Below are 22,457 nucleotides of genomic sequence, written 5' to 3'. Positions count from 1 at the left end.
CTCAGGTGGCTGCCCTCTCCCAGCAGGTAACTGATGGATTATCTAACATCCTGTTGGGCTGCGGTGAGTCTGTCAGCGTTCCAGCCACTCTGTTGCGGCATTGAGCAGGGTAGACGGGTTGAGTGGAAATCAATGGCGCGCAAATTTACTGAATGGCTCTTTCTCTCCCTCTAGAGAGAGCCCCCCCCCTCCACTCTCTCTCTGCTAAATTGACGTGTTTGTTGCTGGGGTGTTTTTTTCCCCCTCTTAAGTGGATAGATGGATGACTCTGTTTGAGTGAAGTGAGGTGCAGTTAAGAAATAGTAACAGGTTGGTTATTGTGCGTCTGTTGTCATGCTAAAGCCTGTGTTATACCTAACACTTTATCTATACTTGAATTCTTGATTTGCTGTTTTCGGTGTGCAACACCCGCGTGCAACTATAGTATAGCCCAGGCTTAAACTGTCGTGCTACTGTCTCAACTGGAACAAGGACGAATGACATACAGTAGATGTCATTTTGACTGGAGAGCTAGGACGTGGCTTCTGTGTTCATTGTAGTGGAGTAAAAGTACAAGATTTGCCTCTGAGATGAGTAGTGGAGTAGAAGTAAAAGTAGTGAAAATTGTAAATACTACAGGACAGTAAAAAAAAAATACCTCAAAATTGTACCTAAGTAAGGGACCAGTCGAAATTTACAGAAGGGGGGGTATGGAGGAAATATATGTGCCCTAATTTAAAATGCCATGACCCTCCCTCTGAATGGGAAAAAAAATCAATGACCCTCCCCAAGTGATAAAAAAAAAAAGAATGACCCTCCCCTAAAAATATCAATGACATTTACCTCAGTAAAATGATGTCTATTATACCCTAATCTTATTCCTAACCTTAACTTCGAGTAAATAAATTGACCGCAAGAAGTAACGTTGCATCGCGGAAAAGTACTGACTGGAGTGGGATTCGATCCCGCATACTACGGAGCGCACGGATCCACAGTCCGACGATTTACACAAAAGCTACCCATTCTGATAGAAGGAACGAGTTTTCAGAAAGATTTGATTTTAGCACCGCCCGTCTGGGTTTTTCAAAGTAGCGCTCAGCACTGCTCGCGACGCATCATCAATAGAGAACACTTGCTGTATAATATATCATATAGATATCATGCCCAACATGTATTGTATTGTGAAATTCTTGACACCCCTAACCCTCCCCATCAAATACAACATGACATTTAAAACTGATATGTCCAATGTTTTGCTTTTCACATTGATTAGAGAACCATGCACGTGCACACTATAGACATGAAAGGGGGCTTGAGCCCCTGCCCTTTTACCCCTTGGTAAAAAAGGTGCCCTCTCCAGACCATGAATGCAGCATTTATTATGGTGAAAAATAAATGGTGAAAAAAAACGCAAATGCCCTACTCGAAGGCAGCATTCAAGGCTAAGAGATGTGCCCTTTCTTACTCTCTAAACGCCGCATCTCCAAGCTTGAGTAGGCTATACTAATCAAGCGCTGTGTCACGCACAGAATTATAGCCGATCTACAAGCTCACAATGCGTCCCAGCACCAAGCATTGTGAGCTTGTAGATCGTCTATTTTCGGTACGCGATACAGCGCACAACGAAGTGTCCAATCGAAACCTATAACCCTGCCGGGCGCACGCACTCACATGTCCATTGTCCATTCAACAAGAGCAGACTCACACAGAGAAGCGCAGACAATCAGTGATCCGTCTTATTTTGAGACAGATACAGTAGGTATTTGTGGATGAAAAATAATTACTGTTCATATCCTCTCGCTCTTTATCTAATATAGATTTTAAAAAAAACCTCGCAGATGTATTTTATCGAGTTTAACATGTACGAGAGTCTTATCTACCTACCACCCCCCAGATTGCTGTGAAATGTCAGCTCCAAAGACCGTACTTCTCCCAACATGTACAAATGCTAAATGTTAACTCGGTGTAAGGCGTGTTTGTGCCATGTATTAGTCCATATCTTTCAATAAATAAGTGTTTTGATCCCGTCTGTGGCCAATTCTGTCGGAGGTTCCCAATGGGCGGTGGTGACGGGGCGCATCTGGTGAAATCCGGAATTACACTCAATGTAAACAGGAAGTAAAAGAGGGAGGAAAATGGCGTTCGGCCACAGACGGGAACAAAACACCTATTTATTGGAAAATATGGACTAATACATTACACAAATACAACGGACACCAAGTTAACATTTGGGGCAAGCGGGTAAGTAAGCAATCTGGGGGGGTGGGGTGGTAGATACGACTCTCGTAGAGTTATAAAAGGATTTCAAAATCGATAAAATCTGCGAGAGTCTTTATCTAAGGCTACTTAAATACTTAATATTTAGAACATTGCTGTAGTCAGTCTTGCTAAATGCACTGTAGACAGTAGTGGTAGCAGAATGGATTTTGCTTTGTTCAAACACGATCGTCAAGACGCTGAATAGATTTGACTGGGTCGTTCACACTCGCAGTGCGTTGATGGCTTGTTAATTACTGTCATGGATTCTAAATAGACCACGGTGTTACTTGATTTGAATTCTTTGTATCATTTGAAATAGAGAGGGGTCATTGACCACTGTTTTGCTGTACTTAAAAGGTATATAAAAAACGGACTATTTCATCAATTCAAAATTGCATGACCCTCCCTTGGATTCAAAGTAAAATTAGCTGACCCTCCCTTAGACCAAAATTAAAAAGGCATGACCCTCCCCTATTTTCCTCCATACCCCCCCTTCTCTAAATTTCGACTGGTCCCTAAGTGCTTGAGTAAATGTACTTAGTTACTTTACACCACAGGAAATAATAATGTATGTTCACCAGAGAGGATATAATTTATATTTTAATTTAAGAGAATTAACTAAATAACGTTGGTTTTATAATGTATTGGATACATAATAAAAGTATAGTAATACTAATAAATAATACATTTTTGGATGCATCCTGCTCTGTTTACAATACAATGCAGGGCTTTTCAGTTCATTCAAGTTTGAGCCAATAAAAAAAAATGATTATACCATTAATCGCACAATTAACTACAGAAATCATGTGATTAATCGCGTAAACAGAGCAGGATGCACCCAAAATGTATTATTTATTAGTATTACGATACGTTTGTTATGTATCCAATACATTTTAAAACAAATGTTATTTATTTAACTTAAATTAGAGTATAAAATTATCCTCCCTGGTGTACATACATGAAGCACCCTGTATTTATTTCAGTACTTTTACTTCTACTCCACTACAATTATTTGAAAAGTTTATTATTTTTTAAATTATTTATTATTACAAATTAAACATACATTAATCACTTCAGCCCTATTTAAGCTTTGGCTATTTGAAAATAGCCGATCTACAAGCTCACAACGTGTCACGGTGCTACACATTGTTAGCTTGTAGATCTGCTATTTTCTAAAGATTTTCATTCATTTTTAAGAACGTGAAATGGGACATTATAATGATACATTCTACTTTTAAGTAAATGGTTGATAGCTATATTTGTACTTAGTTGTGAAGCAGACTTTGTTTTTAACGCAAGCACTACACCCAGAAACGTTATTGTGTGTGCGTGAGCGTATGCGTGTGTGTGTGTGTGCGTGTACTACTGTGTTGTTGACCGACAACGGATGCACGCTTATGAGAAACAACAAAAATAAAGCCTGGCAAAACAGTTGCGCACATTAGCGGAAGATGAGGATAAAGGAAACATTCAGTTTAAATGTCCAGTTTGCTAATTGACAACTACTGTGCCAGAGAAAAACGTTTCAGTCATTATTCAGTCCGACTTCACTGTAGCCTATTAGTAAACTGTAGATTTGTCTAATTATTACAAAACCTGCATTAACCACTTTATCCCTGTGCTGACTGACACACATGACTAATATGAATACCATGGTGATGGTCTGAGACCCGGTCAGACCGGGTGTAGTACATTTGGATTATCCTCGGTTCGTTTCGGAACGGGTCCAGTTTTCCTCGGTCCCGTTTCGGGCCGGGTCCAGTAATTTGGAATGTTTTCTCGGTTCTGTTCGGACCGCTCCAATTATCCACGGGTCCGTTTCGGTTCGGATCCCATTTTTTGGACCCGTGCTACTTGCATCGTCTCCCTCGCGATTGAGATCATTTTGTTAAAAACGAAAGCCTCTGCGCTTTATTAGCCCCCCCCACACACACACACACACACACACACACACACACACACACACACACACTAACGTTTCTGGGTGTAGGCAACTGCTTGCGTTGAAAACAAAGTCTGATTCACAACTTTTCACTGTTGATGCAGCTATTTTGTCTGCTGCCCACAGAAGAGGGTCTATAGAGCTTACTTTATTCCTAAAATAGCAGACCTACAAGCTGACAACGCGTCGTGGATGCGAACGGCCTTTTTTCATGTAGTGTGTGTGTGCTGTGTGCCCAGTTGTCCGGTGTGCCCAGTTGGTTTTTGTGCCCACCTGACCGGTTACCGTTGACAGACAACGGATGCACGCTTATGAGAAACAACACAAATAAAACCTGGTGAAACAGTTGTGTGCATTAGCGCAAGATGAGGATAAATGAAACATTCAGTCTAAATCAGTGGTGGCTTATCCAACGGGCTTGAGGTGCTGAAGCACCAAACGGCGTGAGAAAAAAAAAAACGGCGAAGAACGCAGAAATGTAGAAGCAGGGCTGCTGAAGGAGCGCTACAACATTGAAACGCGCCGGTGAAGCGTCATTCTTTTTCGACTCGCACGCTCTTGCAACTTGTTGTGAGCTTGTAGATCGGCTATTTTCAAACGATTTTTATACATGTTGAACGCTTAGGAAATGGGACATTCTATAATGAGTACTTTTTTTATACTTTAAGTACAAGTACAAGTTGATGCCAATACTTTTGTACTTTTACTCAAGTAAATTTTAAATACCGGACTCTCTCTCTCTCTCTCTCTGTTGTCTGTCTGTCTCTCTCTTTCTCTCCCACCTCACTCGCTAGTCGTGGCTGTGACCACTGTAGAGGAAAAGTTTTCTCACTGCAGTCTTTGACGTTGAATTGTGGGCGTTCACTCCCATTCATTAATATAGGTGGGCGGGGCTAAAGGCAAATTCTTCGCATACCTCTGTAGGACAATCTGTAGGACTGGAGCTACTCTCCAGTCAAAAAGCACATTATGCCAAGCCTGGGCGGTGTGTTTTAAAAATGTGTGATGCCACGTGTCGTCTGTGATATGCACATGCGTACACACACACACACACACACACACACACACACACACACACACACACACACACACACACACACACACACACACACACACACACACACACACTGACATAGCATGCTGTATACACATGTGCACACAGACGTACTGTACACCGAGAGGCAGGCAGGAACACACAGTCGCACACACGCAGAGATAACAGTAACAGAGTGTCAGTGTGGAGAGTAAAAACAACAACATGATGTAACATTTTCACACCCAGGTTTGTACCGATGCTCCCTGGGTTTCAAGTGTGTGTGTGTGTGTGTGTGTGTGTGTGTGTGTGTGTGTGTGTGTGTGTGTGTGTGTGTGTGTGTGTGTGTGTGTGTGTGTGTGTGTGTGTGTGTGTGTGTGTGTGTGTGTGTGTGTGTGTGTGTGTGTGTGTGTGTGTGAGAGACGAGTCAGGGGATGACACTAGGAGTATGAAGGCTGTGTGAGGTTCCCTGAGGAGGTGAAGAGAGCGAGGAAAGGAGATGATATAGGGAGTAAGAGGAGTAGCACAGAGAGAAAATGAAAAATAAGTAAGAGTATAGGGGTGAGGATGGGAGAGGAGTGAGGACCCTAGGAGTCAGGAGGCATACATGGAGAGGAAGGAAGGACCTGAGGAACCATGAAGGCAGCAGCATCGCCCAGAAGGCATGGGGGAAGGGAGGAGAGAAGCCCCCATGAGGCAGCCAGGAGGCCCCCTGCTGGGGCTGAAGGGCCCTCGGGGGATGGCACTGAGAGCACACAGCTCCATGGCTCCAGGCTAAACTCAGCATGGCCTAATCCACCCTGACCTTTACCACAACAACAGCACAGAGAGAGAGAGAGAGAGAGAGAGAGAGAGAGAGAGAGAGAGAGAGAGAGAGAGAGAGAGAGAGAGAGAGAGAGAGAGAGAGAGAGAGAGAGAGAGAGAGAGAGAGAGAGAGAGAGAGAGAGAGAGAGAGAGAGAGAGAGAGAGAGAGAGAGAGAGAGAGAGAGAGAGAGAGAGAGAGAGAGAGAGAGAGGGCTTTTGGGAATTTGGGCTGTGCTAGCGGTTAAAAGCAAGAAACGGTAGTGTGATGTCACATTTATACAAATTAACAGTACAGTGTACATCACGTGTGTTAGATGCAGCAACTGTATATCATACTGTGAAAGGCCCGATCATTTACACATTGAGTGCCATAACCGGGAATCTCCGTGAGGAGATTTTTTCATTTTTAATTGTTTTTCCCACATGGGGCGCTCTAACGCAAGTTTGGAATGATTCACGGAGCTTGAAAAAAGGAGAGGACGGATCTGGATCCGTGCCAAAAAACCTACCTCCCGTCCGCTCCCATTATAACTCCTTGAGAAAAAGCTTCATATCTCCATATCTTAGTTTTTAACGTGGTGGAAACGAGACGTTTTTGATGGGCGATCACTTTGCAATAGCGGATCGCGTTAAAATATTATTGTTCCAGGCGATAGTCGGGACCCTCCACCATCGTGCACGCAGCTTTTGTTTACATCTGCGTCCTCGTCATGGCTTCTACCGCCCTAAACAGCGCAGCGTAAACGATAAGAATGCCAGCACTAGATGCACCCTGTTTTAAAAAACCTCTGGCACCAAATGTGTTAACAGTGATGAGACCTGACACATTGGTGGTGCAAGGAGAACAACCTCACTCTCAATGTCGACAAGACCAAAGAGCTGATGGTGGAGTACAGGAAGCGCCACAGTGGACAGGGTCTGCGACTTCAAATTCTTTGTCATTCACATCACTGAGAAACTCAACTGGGACGTACCGGCCATGTGGTGCTGCTGAAGGCACAGAAATGCCTATTTTATCTCAAGGCATTTCTGAAGAAGTTTGGCATGATGCCCAAGATTCTACGGGCCTTCTACAGAGGCACCACTAAGATCACCCTGACTGTGAACTGTACTGACTTCAACCACAAAGCAATGCAGAGGGTCATGCAAATAGCTAAGGGCTTCAGTGGATGTGAGCTTGCCTCCTTTCAGGACATAATGGATGGACTATGGATGACGTGTCTGTAAAGCTTGCAGGTTTATTAAAGATCCTAACGACCCCAACCACTGCCACCAGGTGGCAAGTAACTTCATAGTAAAAGCCCCTGGCAGTAGATTGCTAAATAGCTACTTCCCTAGGATAATCAGGTTTATGAACATCCAAGCCAGGAAAAATAAAGTACTGTTCTCAGTAACACTTCTTACCTTGGGTTTATTATGTAGAATTTACAAAGCCTTGTTTTTCCTTTAATGTGCAGTTTGTTTAAATGTTAATCTGATTTCATGGTAGCCAGCAACATTGATATTTGATGTATTGGATAAATGCAACCGGATAAAGTTAACGGTAATATTGCAGCTCTAGACTAATTAGGCTGGTTCAGCTGGTGCATGTCGGCACTACACAGTGGAAGAAAACATTGAAGTCAATCCAGTCTGAGAACTGATGACGGTCACTTTGAAAAACAGAATGAGCGTGTAACACAAAGTCCAGTTACATTTTAATTATTTATGAGTTATTTTAATTTGGGGTAAATTAGCCATAAAACGGATAATGATTTTTCTTTCCCTTCGTGTACACACTTAACTGTTTAAATGTCTCATACCTAGTGTGCGCGTGTGTGTGTGTGTGTGTGTGTGTGTGTGTGTGTGCTACACACTCACTCCCAAAACGGCCCATAATGACTTCTTGGCACAAATGTGACCAAACATTTTACGTTCTTTTCCGCACTCCTGGAATGCAAATATGCCGTTCTCAAACCCAAGACGTAAAAGGGTGAGCTTGTAGATCTGCTATTTTCAAACGTTCCAGTACTTTTACTTTTGGTACTTTAAGTATATTGTGATGCCAATACTTTTGTACTTTTACACAAGTAACGTTTTGAACACAGGCCTTTTACTTGTAGTATTTTTATAGTGTGGTATTGCTACTTTTACTTAAGTAAAATATCTGAGTACTTCTTCCACCACTGCTTGCCGTCTTGGGAGTGAGAATGCGTTGGTTTGTGTGTGTTGGGAGTCGAGGAGTTATAGGCAGAGAGAAAAACAGCTGCTGAATATGAGAGAGAGAGGAACAGAGTGAGATTGAATGGATATAGAGGGATAAAGAGAGAGAGACAGCGGGGATTTACATATGGAGAGAGGAGCAGAGAGACTGAATGAGGGATGGAGAGATGTGGATTGACGTACAGTATGGAGAGAGAGGGAGCAGCAGAGGGATAGGGGGTTGAGAGGTAAGTTAGGCTGCTGTTGGACTCATCACAGGTTTCCTTACTGCTGGAGGGATGGAAGAAAACACAGATGGAGGGATGGAGACTAACAGATGGATATGAGTACATCAGACAACAACAGTCTGTTGTAGTCTGTTTCACTCAGACCGCGTACTGAATGAGATGGAGAGATGAGGGATGTTGAAGTAGGAAAGGAGGTGGTGGATCGATGGAGGGATGAAAGAAGAAAAGGCAGATGACAACTCTTTTGTTCTTATTTTTGAGTGGTGCTAACCACTCCTTTGTCTGACTTTGTCCGTGTGTATGTTTGAGCCTTGTGTGTATGTTTGAGCCTGTCTTTGCGTATGTTTGAGCACGACCTCACCATGACCTCAACAGCTGTGGCTGATTGCAACACACAGATGCAACCAGTTACACTAATTATACACAAACAGGAGTGCAACGCGCGCGCGCGCGCACACACACACACACACACACACACACACACACACACACACACACACACACACACACACACACACACACACACACACACACACACACACACACACACACACACACACACACTTTTGAGTAAAAATACTTAAACTGAGTAAAAATACTTAAACTGAGTAAAAATACGTAAAAGATGTTAAAATGAGTAAAAACACGTAAAGGCACCACTCTCTTCACACTGGGTGTGATTTTTGGACACTGAACACATTTCCCCCACATATCTTCTGCATGTTTTACAGCAATTTTTTTAGGTGCCACAGAAGTACCTCACATGTTTCATACATTTTTAGCGGCGCTAGCCGCTCTATACCTTTAGGTATAGAGCGGATATTAGCCCTCTATACCTGGCTTTTGCGTCAACGTTCTGATTGGTCAGGCTCGCCAAGGTTCTGATTGGTCAGGTCCGTCAACGTTCTGATTGGTCAGGCCCACTATGATGTCATGAATATAGAATTAGATGTCTATATAAACAATGACTAAATAAACAATGAGTAATATCTAGAAATATTTAGTAATTTCATTTTATTATTCATTTGGCTAAAGTCTCCTTCTAGGTACGTTTTTAGCGGCGCTAGCCGCTCTATACCTTTAGGTATAGAGCGGATCCTGCTCTATACCTGACTTTGTCCGTGTTCACCGTCAACGCTCTGATTGGTCAGACCCGTCAACGCTCTGATTGGTCAGACCCGTCAACGCTCTGATTGGTCAGACCCGTCAACGCTCTGATTGGTCAGACCCGTCAACGCTCTGATTGGTCAGACCCGTCAACAAAGTGATTGATCAAGCTTCACGTGACACATGGCTATAAACACATTATAAACACATATCGATGACAAAATGTATCAAAGGCGCCGCTACCTTCACACAGGGTGTGATTTTTAACTTTATAATGGAAGTATTTTGGGCTCTGACGTCATATACTGTATGTCATAGACCATTGATTTCATGTCATAGATGACTGACATCACATGCTGGCTGACCATATTAAGTCCAAGATCCACATTGGAGCCATGCCGTTCCCATATGGATCCCAAGATCCGCATGATTAGATTGTTTTTGTTTTGGTGTATCGTGTGACTGAACTGCTGTCTGTGGTCCAAAGGCATACTTCACACATTGAAACATTCAGCTTATTGACTTTTCGTGGCCTCATTTCAGTGCTGGAGGAATCGTTCTATGCACTACGCTTCCTCTCTTCCTGATGTTTCACGGAAGATTACAACCCTCAGCATGTGTTACTTTCCTGAGGCAAGGTTTTGTTAAACAGGTGCTAATAAGCTGTGTTTTTTTGGGGGGGGGGGGGTGGTTCCACGTGTTGCGCGCTCTTAACTCATGCTCTTTTCATCTGCCATCACTGTGGGTAGAGACTATACTGACATTTACATATGAGCCCTGAGCTCCCTGGGTCCCACAGGACAACGGCTTTGAAGCTTGGGATATGAGAGAGAGAGAGAGCAAGAGAGAGACACAGACAGAGAGCAGTGTTAATTTCGTAGGCAAAAAATGTTCCTCGACTACCTTTTTTCACTGACGAAAACTAAATAAAAACTAAGCTGTGCTGACCAAAATGACTTGTCGCACTCTTAAAATGGTCGATTTACAAGCTCACAATGGGTCGTGAGCTTGTAGATAGGCTATTTTTGGCGTGCAGCTACTGTAAGTGTAAATCAGGCATTACAACGCCATCATGGCCCGCCAAAATAAATACATTTTAGTCGACTAAATCAACTGTAGAAATCTTATGATATTTAGTCAAGTAAAACTAGACTAAAACCAAAACATTTCAGATGACTAAAAGTAAATGGAATTTTATTCAAAACTGGCTGTCAAAATGAACGCTGACAGAGAGAATGTTGCAGCAGAGGTTATGTCAAAGGTAAGGTTTACAGTCAGAAGGACAGAGGCTGAAGAGGCTGGACCACAGACCTGATGCTCTCTTATGGGTCCATGTGTACACTCAAGAGTTACAAATGGACAAATTAACACTGAGGATTTTACAGTACACTAGAGTCAGTGAAACTAGAGCTGCATGACACCGATAAATAATCATATCGTATTCATATTTTGGCTGTATATAGTGCACTTCAAAAAATATGTTTGGGTCTTGGGAGGGAGGTGCTTTGGAGACTTGGACTGAGGACAGAAGTCCAGAGAGAGGATGAAAAAAGAGTGAAAAAGCAGAGGAAACCTATAGCGATGGACAGAGCAGTGGGGAGCAGGGGAGGCTGGTACTTCCTTCTCCAAAGGGGAACCGGGTGAAGAGAAAGTACTGTATGAAGCTATAAAAAATAAAAAATAAACCCTGTACAGCAGCTGTCACCATTGAGGTGGAGCGGGGACAGGGATGGGGGGTCCACCTCCTGCCACTATACAGGTCCTTTTAAGCTCTGCCATAGGTAGCTGACTAATTAGGGACACCTGGGCATTAAGGTAACAAACCAAAAAGGGATAACTTTCTGTCAGCAGCAACTGGAGTGGGAGAAAGTTAACTGTTTTTTCTGTAGATGCTGGGCTTTAGTAAGAAACATGGAGCCAACACAACAAATCCTGAGTAAGACTTTAAAATGACCGTTTTTTCCCCTCAACACTCTGTTGTGTGTGTGTGTGTGTGTGTGTGTGTGTGTGTGTGTGTGTGTGTGTGTGTGTGTGTGTGTGTGTGTGTGTGTGTGTGTGTGTGCGTGCCTAGGCTGTTGAACAAGCAGAGCCCTGTCACCATGTCAGTGTTGGCATTGTCACTTTATGTATGATTATAAATACACTCCATCGCTGCTGCACTCACTTATCACTTATGTATATTTATGTTTGATACCTGCTATGGTACCTGGTATGTCTAGACCCTCCGGAAAAATGTGAATATGCGATCGCAGAATTTACCGCATAATCATCAAAATGGGAGGGTCTATATGTCCCCTACTTGCACAAGAGGCTGTGATATTCTATATCTGCTGCTACAGTCTATACCTGCTGCTAAATTACATCTCACATCACGTTTATCCTTTGATTTGTTCAATATTCCTATGACTATTTTATAACTGCAAAACGTTGGGAGCTTGTACAGAGAATAATTTCACCCACTCTTTTCCACCCGTAAACTTGTGATGTGACAGTAACAACAAGGCAATTCAAAGTGATTTACGCTAAGACATTAAGACAAACAAAGAAAAAGAACCACATTATAAAAAGACATTTGAAAAGTAAAAAAGACAAAAAAGAGAATGAAACTACAGTGCAGAAGAATTGGATCAAAAACATCAATAAAACACAGCGGCAAACAGACAGTTTCAACAGTTGTAGCAGACCTGCAGTTTTCTGGGAGTTTGTTCCAGATAATGTGGTGCATAAAAACTGAATGCTGCCTCCACATTTAGTTCTGACCCTGGGGTCAGAAAGCTGCCCTGTTAGGTCTGGATTGTTCATGATGTAGCACAAGATTTATTTTGGCCCTAACCCATTCAATGCATTATAAACCAACAACAACCAACCAATATTTACTTTCAGAATATGGCATTTTGAAAAACACTCATACGCGCACCACACACACGCGCGCACTTACACACACTCAGAAGTGTTAAGGGAAACCTTACAGGTCATTTTTAGTGTTACTCAGGATTTGCTGTGTTGGCTCTGTGTTTCTTACTTTCTTACTTTCTTACTCCACCATCCCAGCAGACTCAGCAAACCCCTGTGTTCCCCACTCTTCCCAGTATTTTTATTTATTATTACAGCCTCCGTGAATTGTCTTCATCTCTGTTGCTGAAGTAATTTATGAGAGAGCATGAGGCTGGTACAAGGACCAAGAGAAGGCTACGCTTATGAATGATGCTGGTTTTAACATAGTGTGTGTGTGTGTGTGTGTGTGTGTGTGTGTGTCTGTCTGTCTGTCTGTCTGTCTGTCTGTCTGTCTGTCTGTCTGTCTGTCTGTCTGTCTGTCTGTCTGTCTGTCTGTCTGTCTGTCTGTCTGTCTGTCTCTTTGCCATGGAGAGGTAGAGTATACAGCAGTTTACAGAAAGAGTGAATATAGATTTCAGTCTCAATGTGGATCGAGGGTGACAGCACAGCACGGTTACAGTCTAGTCCAAGTCCAACGATCTGATCTCTTTCTTTTCATTTTTATTGCATGGCGAGCTGTCTAGAAGAGCATTTGTCTGTGTGCGTCTGACTCCGCGGCTAGTCTCGCAAACCACTCGTTCGATCAGCGACATATTTCTTGTGCATGCTGCCAGTATAGGCCGAGGAAGAATGAAATCCCCGAATATCTTTCACATTGTGAATGTTTCTGTTGTGTGTGAATATTTTTCACATCTTGTCAGATCTCATATCCATACTTAGACCTACGTCATCAATATGATGTTTTCAACATGCTGCGACCCATCTTGTTTTACATAACTTCCCTCTGAACGGTGTTAGATAACCCTGGTGGCTTTCATCTGCTTTTATCCAACACCACTTCACCGCCAAGGGGAGCTGACTTCAACTGACACCAACGCTGGCAAACATTTAGGCTGTGTTTGTACACGCCACCCTGTTCCTGTCCACACCTATACAAAACTCCACTCCTCCAGCGTTCGTCAGGATAATATATATAGATAGATACAATAGTAGAGCATACACCCCAACCCTCTCTCCCCGGGCTTTCTCACTCAACTGCAGTTTTTTATTAATAATAATTCTCCATGTTTGTTTGGGGCTTTTGCTGTCAGCCAGTTGCCTTGGTGAGTTTGTCCTCTGTTTGTGGAAAGTGACACCACAACATAGAAACAAAAGACTGAGGCTCCATTTGGAGGGCATGTGTCAGTTACATCAGAGAGGAAGAGTAGAAAAGACAGCTGAGCGTGTGTGTGTTTGTGTGTGAGTGCATGCATGCGTGCGTGCTTGCTTGCGTGCGCACATGTGTGTTTGGATACCAGTGTGTATTGAGTGTGTATATTTTGAAAGTGTGCATGGATAAGTTTGTGTAGTAAGTGCTTGTGGACATGTGCTGTGCATGTATACATGTGCACATGTGTATTTATATGTATTATTTGGTGTGTAAGTGTGCATATTGTCATAACCACGTGTGAGTGCCCAAGCATGTGCATGCTTACTGTCAAAGGGACTCATCTGTTCCCAACACTCCCACTCTAATACCAAAGTTTTATACACGGCACATGCCTGTTTAAAGAGCTATACTTTTTTTTTGGATGCTGCAGTGATGGTATCAGGTCAAATACCTTTATGGCTCTCTTATATAGCTGTTCTAGGGGCTTGAGTGTCATCACACCTGCGCAAGACCAATTTGTGAAACAGTACTCAATGTGAGGGAATATTATTAGAGATGCATGTGACAGTCACACAGCTCAGAACTCAGAAAACAAGTTTAGTTAGCTGGCTCAAGACCTGTTGTGTATGTCACCACCTCTCTTTGCACCTCTCTCAGAAAGGCATTTAAAACAATATTAAACTAGGCTGCCGTAGAGGTGTGCATAGTTGAGACGCTTCAGCAACCTCTAGTGCAGCGGTTCTCAAACTATGGGTCTAAAAAAAGTGAGGTTGTCGCGACCAACTTGAAGAGGACGCCCACTTCACTCCTCGCACGCACACACACACACACACACACACACACACACACACACACACACACACAGCTCTGCCTCCAACCCCAACGAGAACAAGCAGACAACACAAGACAACACACACAACACATCAATAGGATCTATTAGGCTGATGACTCCCATGCATTCAGATATTTATTGGCTTGCATACATTTTAATAATAAGTCAATATGCCTTTGCAATGCAGATACTGTAATTTCTTCACTGTGTTTTCTCATAAACTCTAATATCACTATGAATGTAAATAAGATCATTTTCATTTTATGGATGATTTTCCCATAGCGAAGAATGAGCCAAAACTGTGGGAGGAAACGGCTAACCAAGTGATACACAGCAGGTGACTGCTGGGAGGCAGAGAAATAGGAGGGATACATGGAGGGGGTGTGGGGGGGGTGAGAGATTGGGTGAGTCAAAGAACCAGCGGGGGGGAGAACGAGAGCAAGGTTAAAACAAGAATGGTATAAGGGAAGGAGGAAAAAGCGTACCAGCGAGGCGGCACACTCGGCCCGCTTGGTGAGAACAGACTACAGCCCCTAATATTAAGCTAGGAACTAGTTAGGCAAAAACAGATGGAGGCTCGCTGTCTGAACCCCAAACCCCCCCCCTTAGTCTCGGTACCCCCGAGACGTCAAACGGCGGAGTAGGTTCTGGTGGCCAGAAATACCTGGTAGGTCCGACGGTTCCGAGGTCGCCGGTTTTGACTGGGTCCAACCGCTCTGAGGTTGCCGGATTTGACCGGGTCCGACTAGGTTGTTGTACCGAGCGTTCTTGTATTCGGAAAAAAGAGGTTGGAGGTTACAAATGAAAGTGTACAGCTGTGTTCATTTCTATTGACTTTTAGCCTACAAACCGTTTTGCTGATTATGTCTGTTGGCTTAATAATTTAATACACAATTTAGCTCAATACTTAAAGCTTAAAAGCCTGTGATATAAGATATACATTTCCACCTTTTATGATGTTTAGGTTTGCAATTATAGTTTATTTTGTACATTTAAACATGTCAGCCTTGTCAAGTTAGTTTCCTGAGGGTCAACTGACCCCACTGACAGATGACAGTGTAGTAGGGGATATTTATACACTTTTTTGGGGCATTTTATGATGTTTTTAATTGGTCAGTTTAGAGAGACAGGAAACCAAGGGTAGAGGGAGAGGAGAGACTTACGAGACAAGACCGAGTCCAGAATCGAACCCGGGTCCTCACGAACACAAGGAGCACACTAACTGACTGAGCCAACAGTCAGTTAGTGTGCCAACCCCCAGTTTTTCTGTTGAGTTCCTCTAATGTCTCTCTCTCTCTCTCTCTCTCTCTCTCTGTCTCTGTCTCTTTCTCTCTCTCCCCCCCCCCCCCCCTCTCTCTCTCTCTCTCTCTCTCTCTCTCTCTCTCTCTCTCTAGGGTATCAGCAGTCTGTTCAGTTCTCTGAAAGTGGTCCGCTTGCTGCGTCTGGGCAGAGTGGCTCGTAAACTCGACCACTACCTGGAGTATGGAGCAGCAGTACTGGTGCTACTGGTCTGTGTGTTTGGACTGGTGGCTCACTGGCTTGCCTGCATCTGGTACGGGTTTCACTTATTTTGTCCTAATCTAGAATTAAAAATCTATTTAGCTGGCCAAAGAATTTTCACGTGGTTGTATTTTGTGAATCCAAGCAAAACGTCCTCCCTACAGGTACAGCATCGGCGACTACGAGGTCATAGACAGAGCCACCAACACCATCAAGATGGACAGCTGGCTTTACCAATTAGCTCTCAGCATCGGCTCTCCCTACCGGTACAATGCCAGCGGTTCTGGCCAATGGGAAGGCGGCCCAGGGAAGGATTCTCTCTACATCACCTCTCTGTACTTCACCATGACCAGTCTCACCACTATCGGCTTCGGCAACATCGCGCCTACCACCGACGGAGAGAAGATCTTCTCCGTCGCCATGATGATGGTCGGATGTGAGTGTTGTTTTAATATTATCTCCTGACATTGGCAAGAAGCGTACTTGGCTCTGCTGCCACTCTTGTCTTTTCCTTGGCTTTCACTTAATGACAAAGTGTGTGGCTAGGTTGTGAGCTGTGTCACACATCACAGCAAGGTCTCTGGTTCAATCCCCAGTGCCAGCACTTTCCTGTATGGGGTTTTGGATGTTCTCTTTACGTTTGGTGGACTGAAGAGTCTAAACTGTGAGTGAGTGATTCTTTGTCTGTGTTGGTCCTGTTATGGACGCTACACTGTAAAATCCTGTGTGCTAATTAAATTAGCACCGTAACTCCTGTTAAATCTTTACACCAACCAGAGTTACAAATGGATAAATGAACAATGAGAATATTACTGTGTACCTGTCCCTCGTACACAATGAAGGATACTGTATAGGATCTGGCAGTTGTAGAGAATTAATTAATTGATTAATGTATGTTACACCTTACATGTATGAAGGAGTTCAGTGGCTTTGAAAGATATAGCTGAGGTCTATGGCTTATACATTTTGTTATTTGATACATGCAAGTGTTCTATTGTGATTTTTCTTCATTTCTTGCTATTTAGTCTGATGTGATTGATCAACCCCAGGCCCTATGACCTGGATATTAGTACAGTATCTTTAACTCAGATCAGTGATGTCATCACAGGGGAACATGCAAAATGATGAGATAACTGTAATTAACTAATACAAGAGTAATAACGGCAGTTTACAATGTGACAACTGTGATTAATGACATACACTACTGTGGTTAATCGCCTGTATCATCTGAACAAATGAAAGTGCGGTAAGGGTGGAGGAAGACTGTTGGCTATAGTAATGAGATTGAGGCATCAGATGGTTGCTGGTTTGAATCCTGGCTGTGAAAGTGAAGATGTTTCCTTTGATTTATTTATTATTGATTGCGGAGTAACATTACATGCATGCATGTACAGTAATGTTATTTCGGACACAACATAAACCAAATGCACATCTATGGAGATTTTCAACATGCATGGATGTCAGACACAACAGAAGCCATTCAACATGAAATGATTGATGTCAGACACAACATAAAACTTTGGATAGAATTCAAGCTTTAAGGGCCAGATAAGCAAGACAGGCAAGACCAGGCAAGTGATGTCAGATCAACATGCTTGATGTCAGACACAACATAAAACTCCTGCAGATAGCAGGATGCAACATAAGTGTGAACTCTAGATGTGAAGGGCCACATACATACTGTATATGTGAAGGCCCTGAACCTTTTCTTTTTCCATTTGCGATGATGGCAGGGATCTTGCACACACTGACGTCGGGCATTTGTCCATAATTGGGCCTGCCCGTCGCTGCCAGGGTTAATGCATCCGGGCATATCTGTGTGACCCACAGACAGACAGTGACTGCCAGCCACAACTTGAACTTTATATCATAGATTGATGCAGGGGCTTTGAACCTGTAATCCTTAACGGTGCAAATACATTTAAGTGGAGCAAATTGCATTGGCCGCCAACGGCAATTGGTGGGCATGTTGCTAAAATGCAGGCTGTGTTTAAATGTTTAATACCCCTAGAAGCACCAAAAATTCTCCCACACCTTTCAACTACGAAACAAAAGAATATAACTTTTTGATAGATGGGTAACTGGCGGCAGCTGAAGTAATTGGGGGTATATTTCATCTCAGCATGGACAAAAACTGAAGCTGGGTTTTTATTACAGAAATTATCTTTCTTTTGAGGCTGCAAAGAGACTGGTTGCTGCTACCATTATGCCTGTGCTTGATTTTGGTGATTATTATACACATATGCATGCATCCTTCCAAAGCCTTCATGTCTGTCATGGAGCATTAAGGTTCATCACAAATTATAAGGCATTGTTCTCTGTATGCGTGGGTTGGTTGGCCTGCTTTGTCCACCTGTAAACATATCCACTGGTACGTCTTAGTTTATAAGACAATCCTTGGTTTACTTCCATCCTACATATCCAAGTATATCAATTTGACAAGTGCAAGTTATTGTTTACGCTTCCAGGACTTGCTCTTACTAACTGTCCCCAAAGCCTGTAAGGAATTGAGTAAAAAAGGAACTTTTATGTATGCTGCTCCATCAGCTTGGAACTCATTGCAAATGGATTTAAGTGTTGAAACCAGTTTCATTAGATGCTTTTAAAACAATGTTTAAGAAATGAGAGGCAAATCAGGCTGTCAATGTTTTTTGAGACAGGCTATTTTGCTATTGATCCTGCACTCTATGCTGAATTTTATTGTTTTGGCTGCGTTTATTGATTGTCCTGATCTGTATTGCATATTGTCGCTGTCAGGCAGTACCTTGTATCTCTTTCATATTTTTATGTTTTTAGTAAAGGAATGCCCTGTTTTATACTTTTTATGACAGTATTGTGCAACAGTAGCGAAAATAGCTGATCTACAAGCTCACAATGAGTCTCATCGCAATGCGTTGTTAGTTTGTAGATGTTAATTTCATTATTCTTGAAAAACATTTGAATTTGAATCCTGAAAAGTAACAGTTTTGAACATACAGTAATACAGTATGAGGTTTCCACTGACAGCAACGTTATATTATTGGTAGGAGCGTATCTGTTGGTATGGTATGTGTGTGGTCTGTGATTAGCATATGATAGGCTCCAGAGGCCTTGTAGATTGTTTGCTTTTTGATGAGTCATGCTTCATAAAATATCCGTCCTCTGTGTGCTGATACAGAATGTGGTAATGGAAAACAGACGTTTTTTTCTATCAGTTGGTGTGTGGTTTCTTCACATGCATTAAGACAATGTTGTGTTTGATCCTGCTGTGTGAACACTGCAGATGAGGCGGTCTGTATGATGTTATGAGGCACTGATAGCTTTAATACATTTGTTGCTGTGTGCATACTCTGCACATGGTTTTGAAAGCTAATGGTTTTTACAGCTTTGGGCATGCTGTGCGAAGATCTTCGATGTGTGCGTGTTTGTCTGTGTAATTGCATAGAATGAGGCATTATGGTTAATACATTTTGAAAAACATGCACCGGTATTTATATGAGGCAATTCATTCCAGTGCCACTTACTGTAGCAAATGTATTTAGTTTTAATTGCAGTAAAAAAAAAGAAGAAAAAATAAATAAAAAAGAAAAAGGCATTAATAAAAACGCTAATCTTAGTTTACCTCTTGGTATGTGCTTCTATGCACTCTACAAATATAAGTAAGTAGCAAGCCATGTGGCGTTTATCTCCTGTTTCCGTAGCGTGAGGCAGCTTGATGTGCAAGTACACCCCCTGGACATGACATTAGTATGTTGCAGGGACTTACCCCCATTCCAACCTTGCCGATTGACATGGAGGGAGGCATTGGGTACCATTTTTATAGTCTTTGGTATGACTCGGCAGGAGATTGAACCACTGACCTCCCAGTCTCTGGGAGGACAATCTAACCACAAGGCCACTGAGCTGGTGCTGTACTGTACAAATATGCCCGGAATTAAGTCATACACTAAGAACGTCTGCTAAATGACTAAATGGTATATAAAGGGCTCTGAGGCCTTAGATTACAAAAATTCTCATAGTCTGGAAATGTTTTAGAATATAAAATAGATTATTGATTAGTCTTTGGGTTTGTGTGGTGGAATGTGATACAGTATGATATAGTAGAAAACCAGAGACCTTGAGTGCCCCTGTTTGTACAGTATGCCCACGCTGTACACACACAATAGACTTTGAAGTGCTTGTAGTGCACTACTTTGCGTATCTGTGAAGATTCTGATATAAATACAAAACAGCAATTTAATGTATCTACTAGTAGTTACATATACTGCATACAGTATGTACTGTACATAAGCATAACTACTCAAAAGTCCATGTATAATTTTCATACAGTGACCCTTGGCACTGTCTGACGGTTGAATATGAGTTGTTGTTTTTTGTGTATTTGGTTTCATAGTAATGGAATACAGAAGTCTGCTGCACCTGCTGGTATACTAGTACAGGGGGGTCCAGGTTGCTATGCATTCCACATGTATGAGATTTGTAGCAGTTGCTGAGTACACTGCATTCAGAGACGTGTGTTTGGATGTGCTAGTACAGGATATGATACTGTAGGTAACAGGAACAAATGGAAAAGCGATGTGTTTGTATCGAGTGCTGAGCAGTGACCTTGTGTGGCAAGGTGTTGCAGAAAGGGAGGATCATTGATAACTAAATGTGGTTCTGTCTTCTCTTTTCATGTCCATACAGAAAGGATTCTTCTATGAACTAATGAGCCTATTTGAAAAGGTCATACAATACAAGCTTGGGTTTGAATGGTAAGTTATTGTAATGTCATGTGATCATAAAGGTCATATTATGCCAGAAATGGTATTAAAGGGACAGTTTGGGGCGTAGTGTAGTGTATATACCGTATAAACAAGACAGTGTCTAATATTAGCCTGACACTGGCCTACACAGGTGGTAGGAGTGAAACAGGTAATCAGGGAACACACCGGCCCGCCCTTTTTGCCAGAGTCAGTGTCTGTTCCCTTAGATATATCGGTAAAGAAAAGGTCACATTACCCTGAAGTGGAGGGGACTTTGTTTGTTACAGGGGCCCTCAAAGCTAGTCTGATTCCAGACAAATCTGCCATTGTAAAAAAAAAATGCCCTTGGCAGATTAGGTCTGGCCCCTCTCAATAGAGATTGCATTTCTCTCCCTCCGAAGTTGTGAGGGACCAATCAGGGCCCAGTATGCAAATATGGGGAGGGTTTATCACCAGAGGCATTTTTTTAATTCGTCCCTCGGAAATGCAGGTTCCACACAGAGATTCCAGACTAATATCTACGCAGTGATATTAGTCTGGCCATGCCAGGCTACCTCAAAGCTGCAGTGTTTATAGATACATATTTGGTGTGATACAGTCAGGGGCGTCAAATGTGTATTGCAAGGGGTGGCAGCTGCCACACCTAGGCTCACTGGTTGATATTAAATTTCACTTAAAATACATTTATAGGCGTAAATGTTCATTTCACTTTCTTTATCTCTGCTTTGCTGCCTTGCTGCTTCCTGAGTAGAGCGCTGTCCATGGTGCTGAATAGCACAATGTGTAACCTGCCCTACAGAATGCATCATTGTTGAAGGATGAGCTTGCATTTGAAGATCAAATCGCATTCTACAGAAACGTGTACATTAGTAAAGAAGTATATGTGGAATTATTGTGGCATGGTTAAGTTGGATCTTCAAAACACATTTGAGACTGTAAATAATGATATCCTTTTGAGCAAACTAAGGGCCTTTGGTTTTAACAATCTTTACAGTGGGTAAGGTCTTATCTGGGGGCAGAGAACAACTGGTAGATGCGAATGGTACCATGACCTCACCTCAACCACTAACGAGAGGTCCCTCAGGGGAGCATTTTATGTCCTCTTTCATTCACACTACGGTATGTTAATGACATGATGTCCGCCTGTGATTGTAACCTGTTCCTTTTCGCTGATGACTCAGCTCTCCTAGTCTCTCACCATGATAAATCAGAGGTAGAAAAATTACTTCACAGAACTGCAGAACTCCACAATATCAGATGATACGTTGTCTCTCCATCTTGGCAAAACAATACTCAATACTCTTTGGGTTTAATGCAAAACTAAAGAATTCCCCTGTGTTCAGAGTGGTGGTTTGAAGGTACAGCCAAGGAAGAAGTTACATTAGACAAACTATGTAGAGAGAGTGTGACACTAAAAGTTATCTCAAAGTTAACCAAAAACTAACATTTCTAGCCAGAATAACTACTTTTATAGATAGGAGCGCTCTTGAAATATTGGCAGGGGCACTTGTTCAAATGCTATTTTCTTTGTTAGTTTACTTGTCTAGTATTTTGACATTGTATGTATGTGTAATTGATTACACACACATACTGTATGCACACAAAGGACCACAATGGAAATAAGCTCTCAAGCTTGTTTTTGTGTTATCCTTTTGACCAATCTGGGAACCTATCGTCAAATAAAAAGGAAAAACAGCGCCCCAG

General features: G+C 42.5%; 1 protein-coding gene across 1 annotated transcript in view; it reads left to right on the top strand.

Moving 5' to 3' along the window:
• kcnh5b (potassium voltage-gated channel, subfamily H (eag-related), member 5b) overlaps window positions 1-22,457 on the top strand; it is a gene marked incomplete at both ends in the record, with an annotated part of 146,297 nt that overhangs the window by 27,508 nt on the left and 96,332 nt on the right. Inside the window, 2 exons of the mRNA XM_084045733.1 lie at window positions 15,924-16,081; window positions 16,194-16,465. Coding sequence (XP_083901859.1) covers window positions 15,924-16,081; window positions 16,194-16,465 — 430 coding nt within the window. The remainder of the gene's footprint in view (window positions 1-15,923; window positions 16,082-16,193; window positions 16,466-22,457) is intronic.

This window comes from Gymnoscopelus microlampas (genome assembly GCF_963454915.1).
Source record: "Gymnoscopelus microlampas genome assembly, chromosome: 20".
NCBI classification, from domain to species: Eukaryota; Metazoa; Chordata; class Actinopteri; order Myctophiformes; family Myctophidae; genus Gymnoscopelus; species Gymnoscopelus microlampas.
The sequence above is the reverse complement of the archived record's forward strand: the minus strand, read 5'-3'. Positions and strand labels throughout refer to the sequence as shown.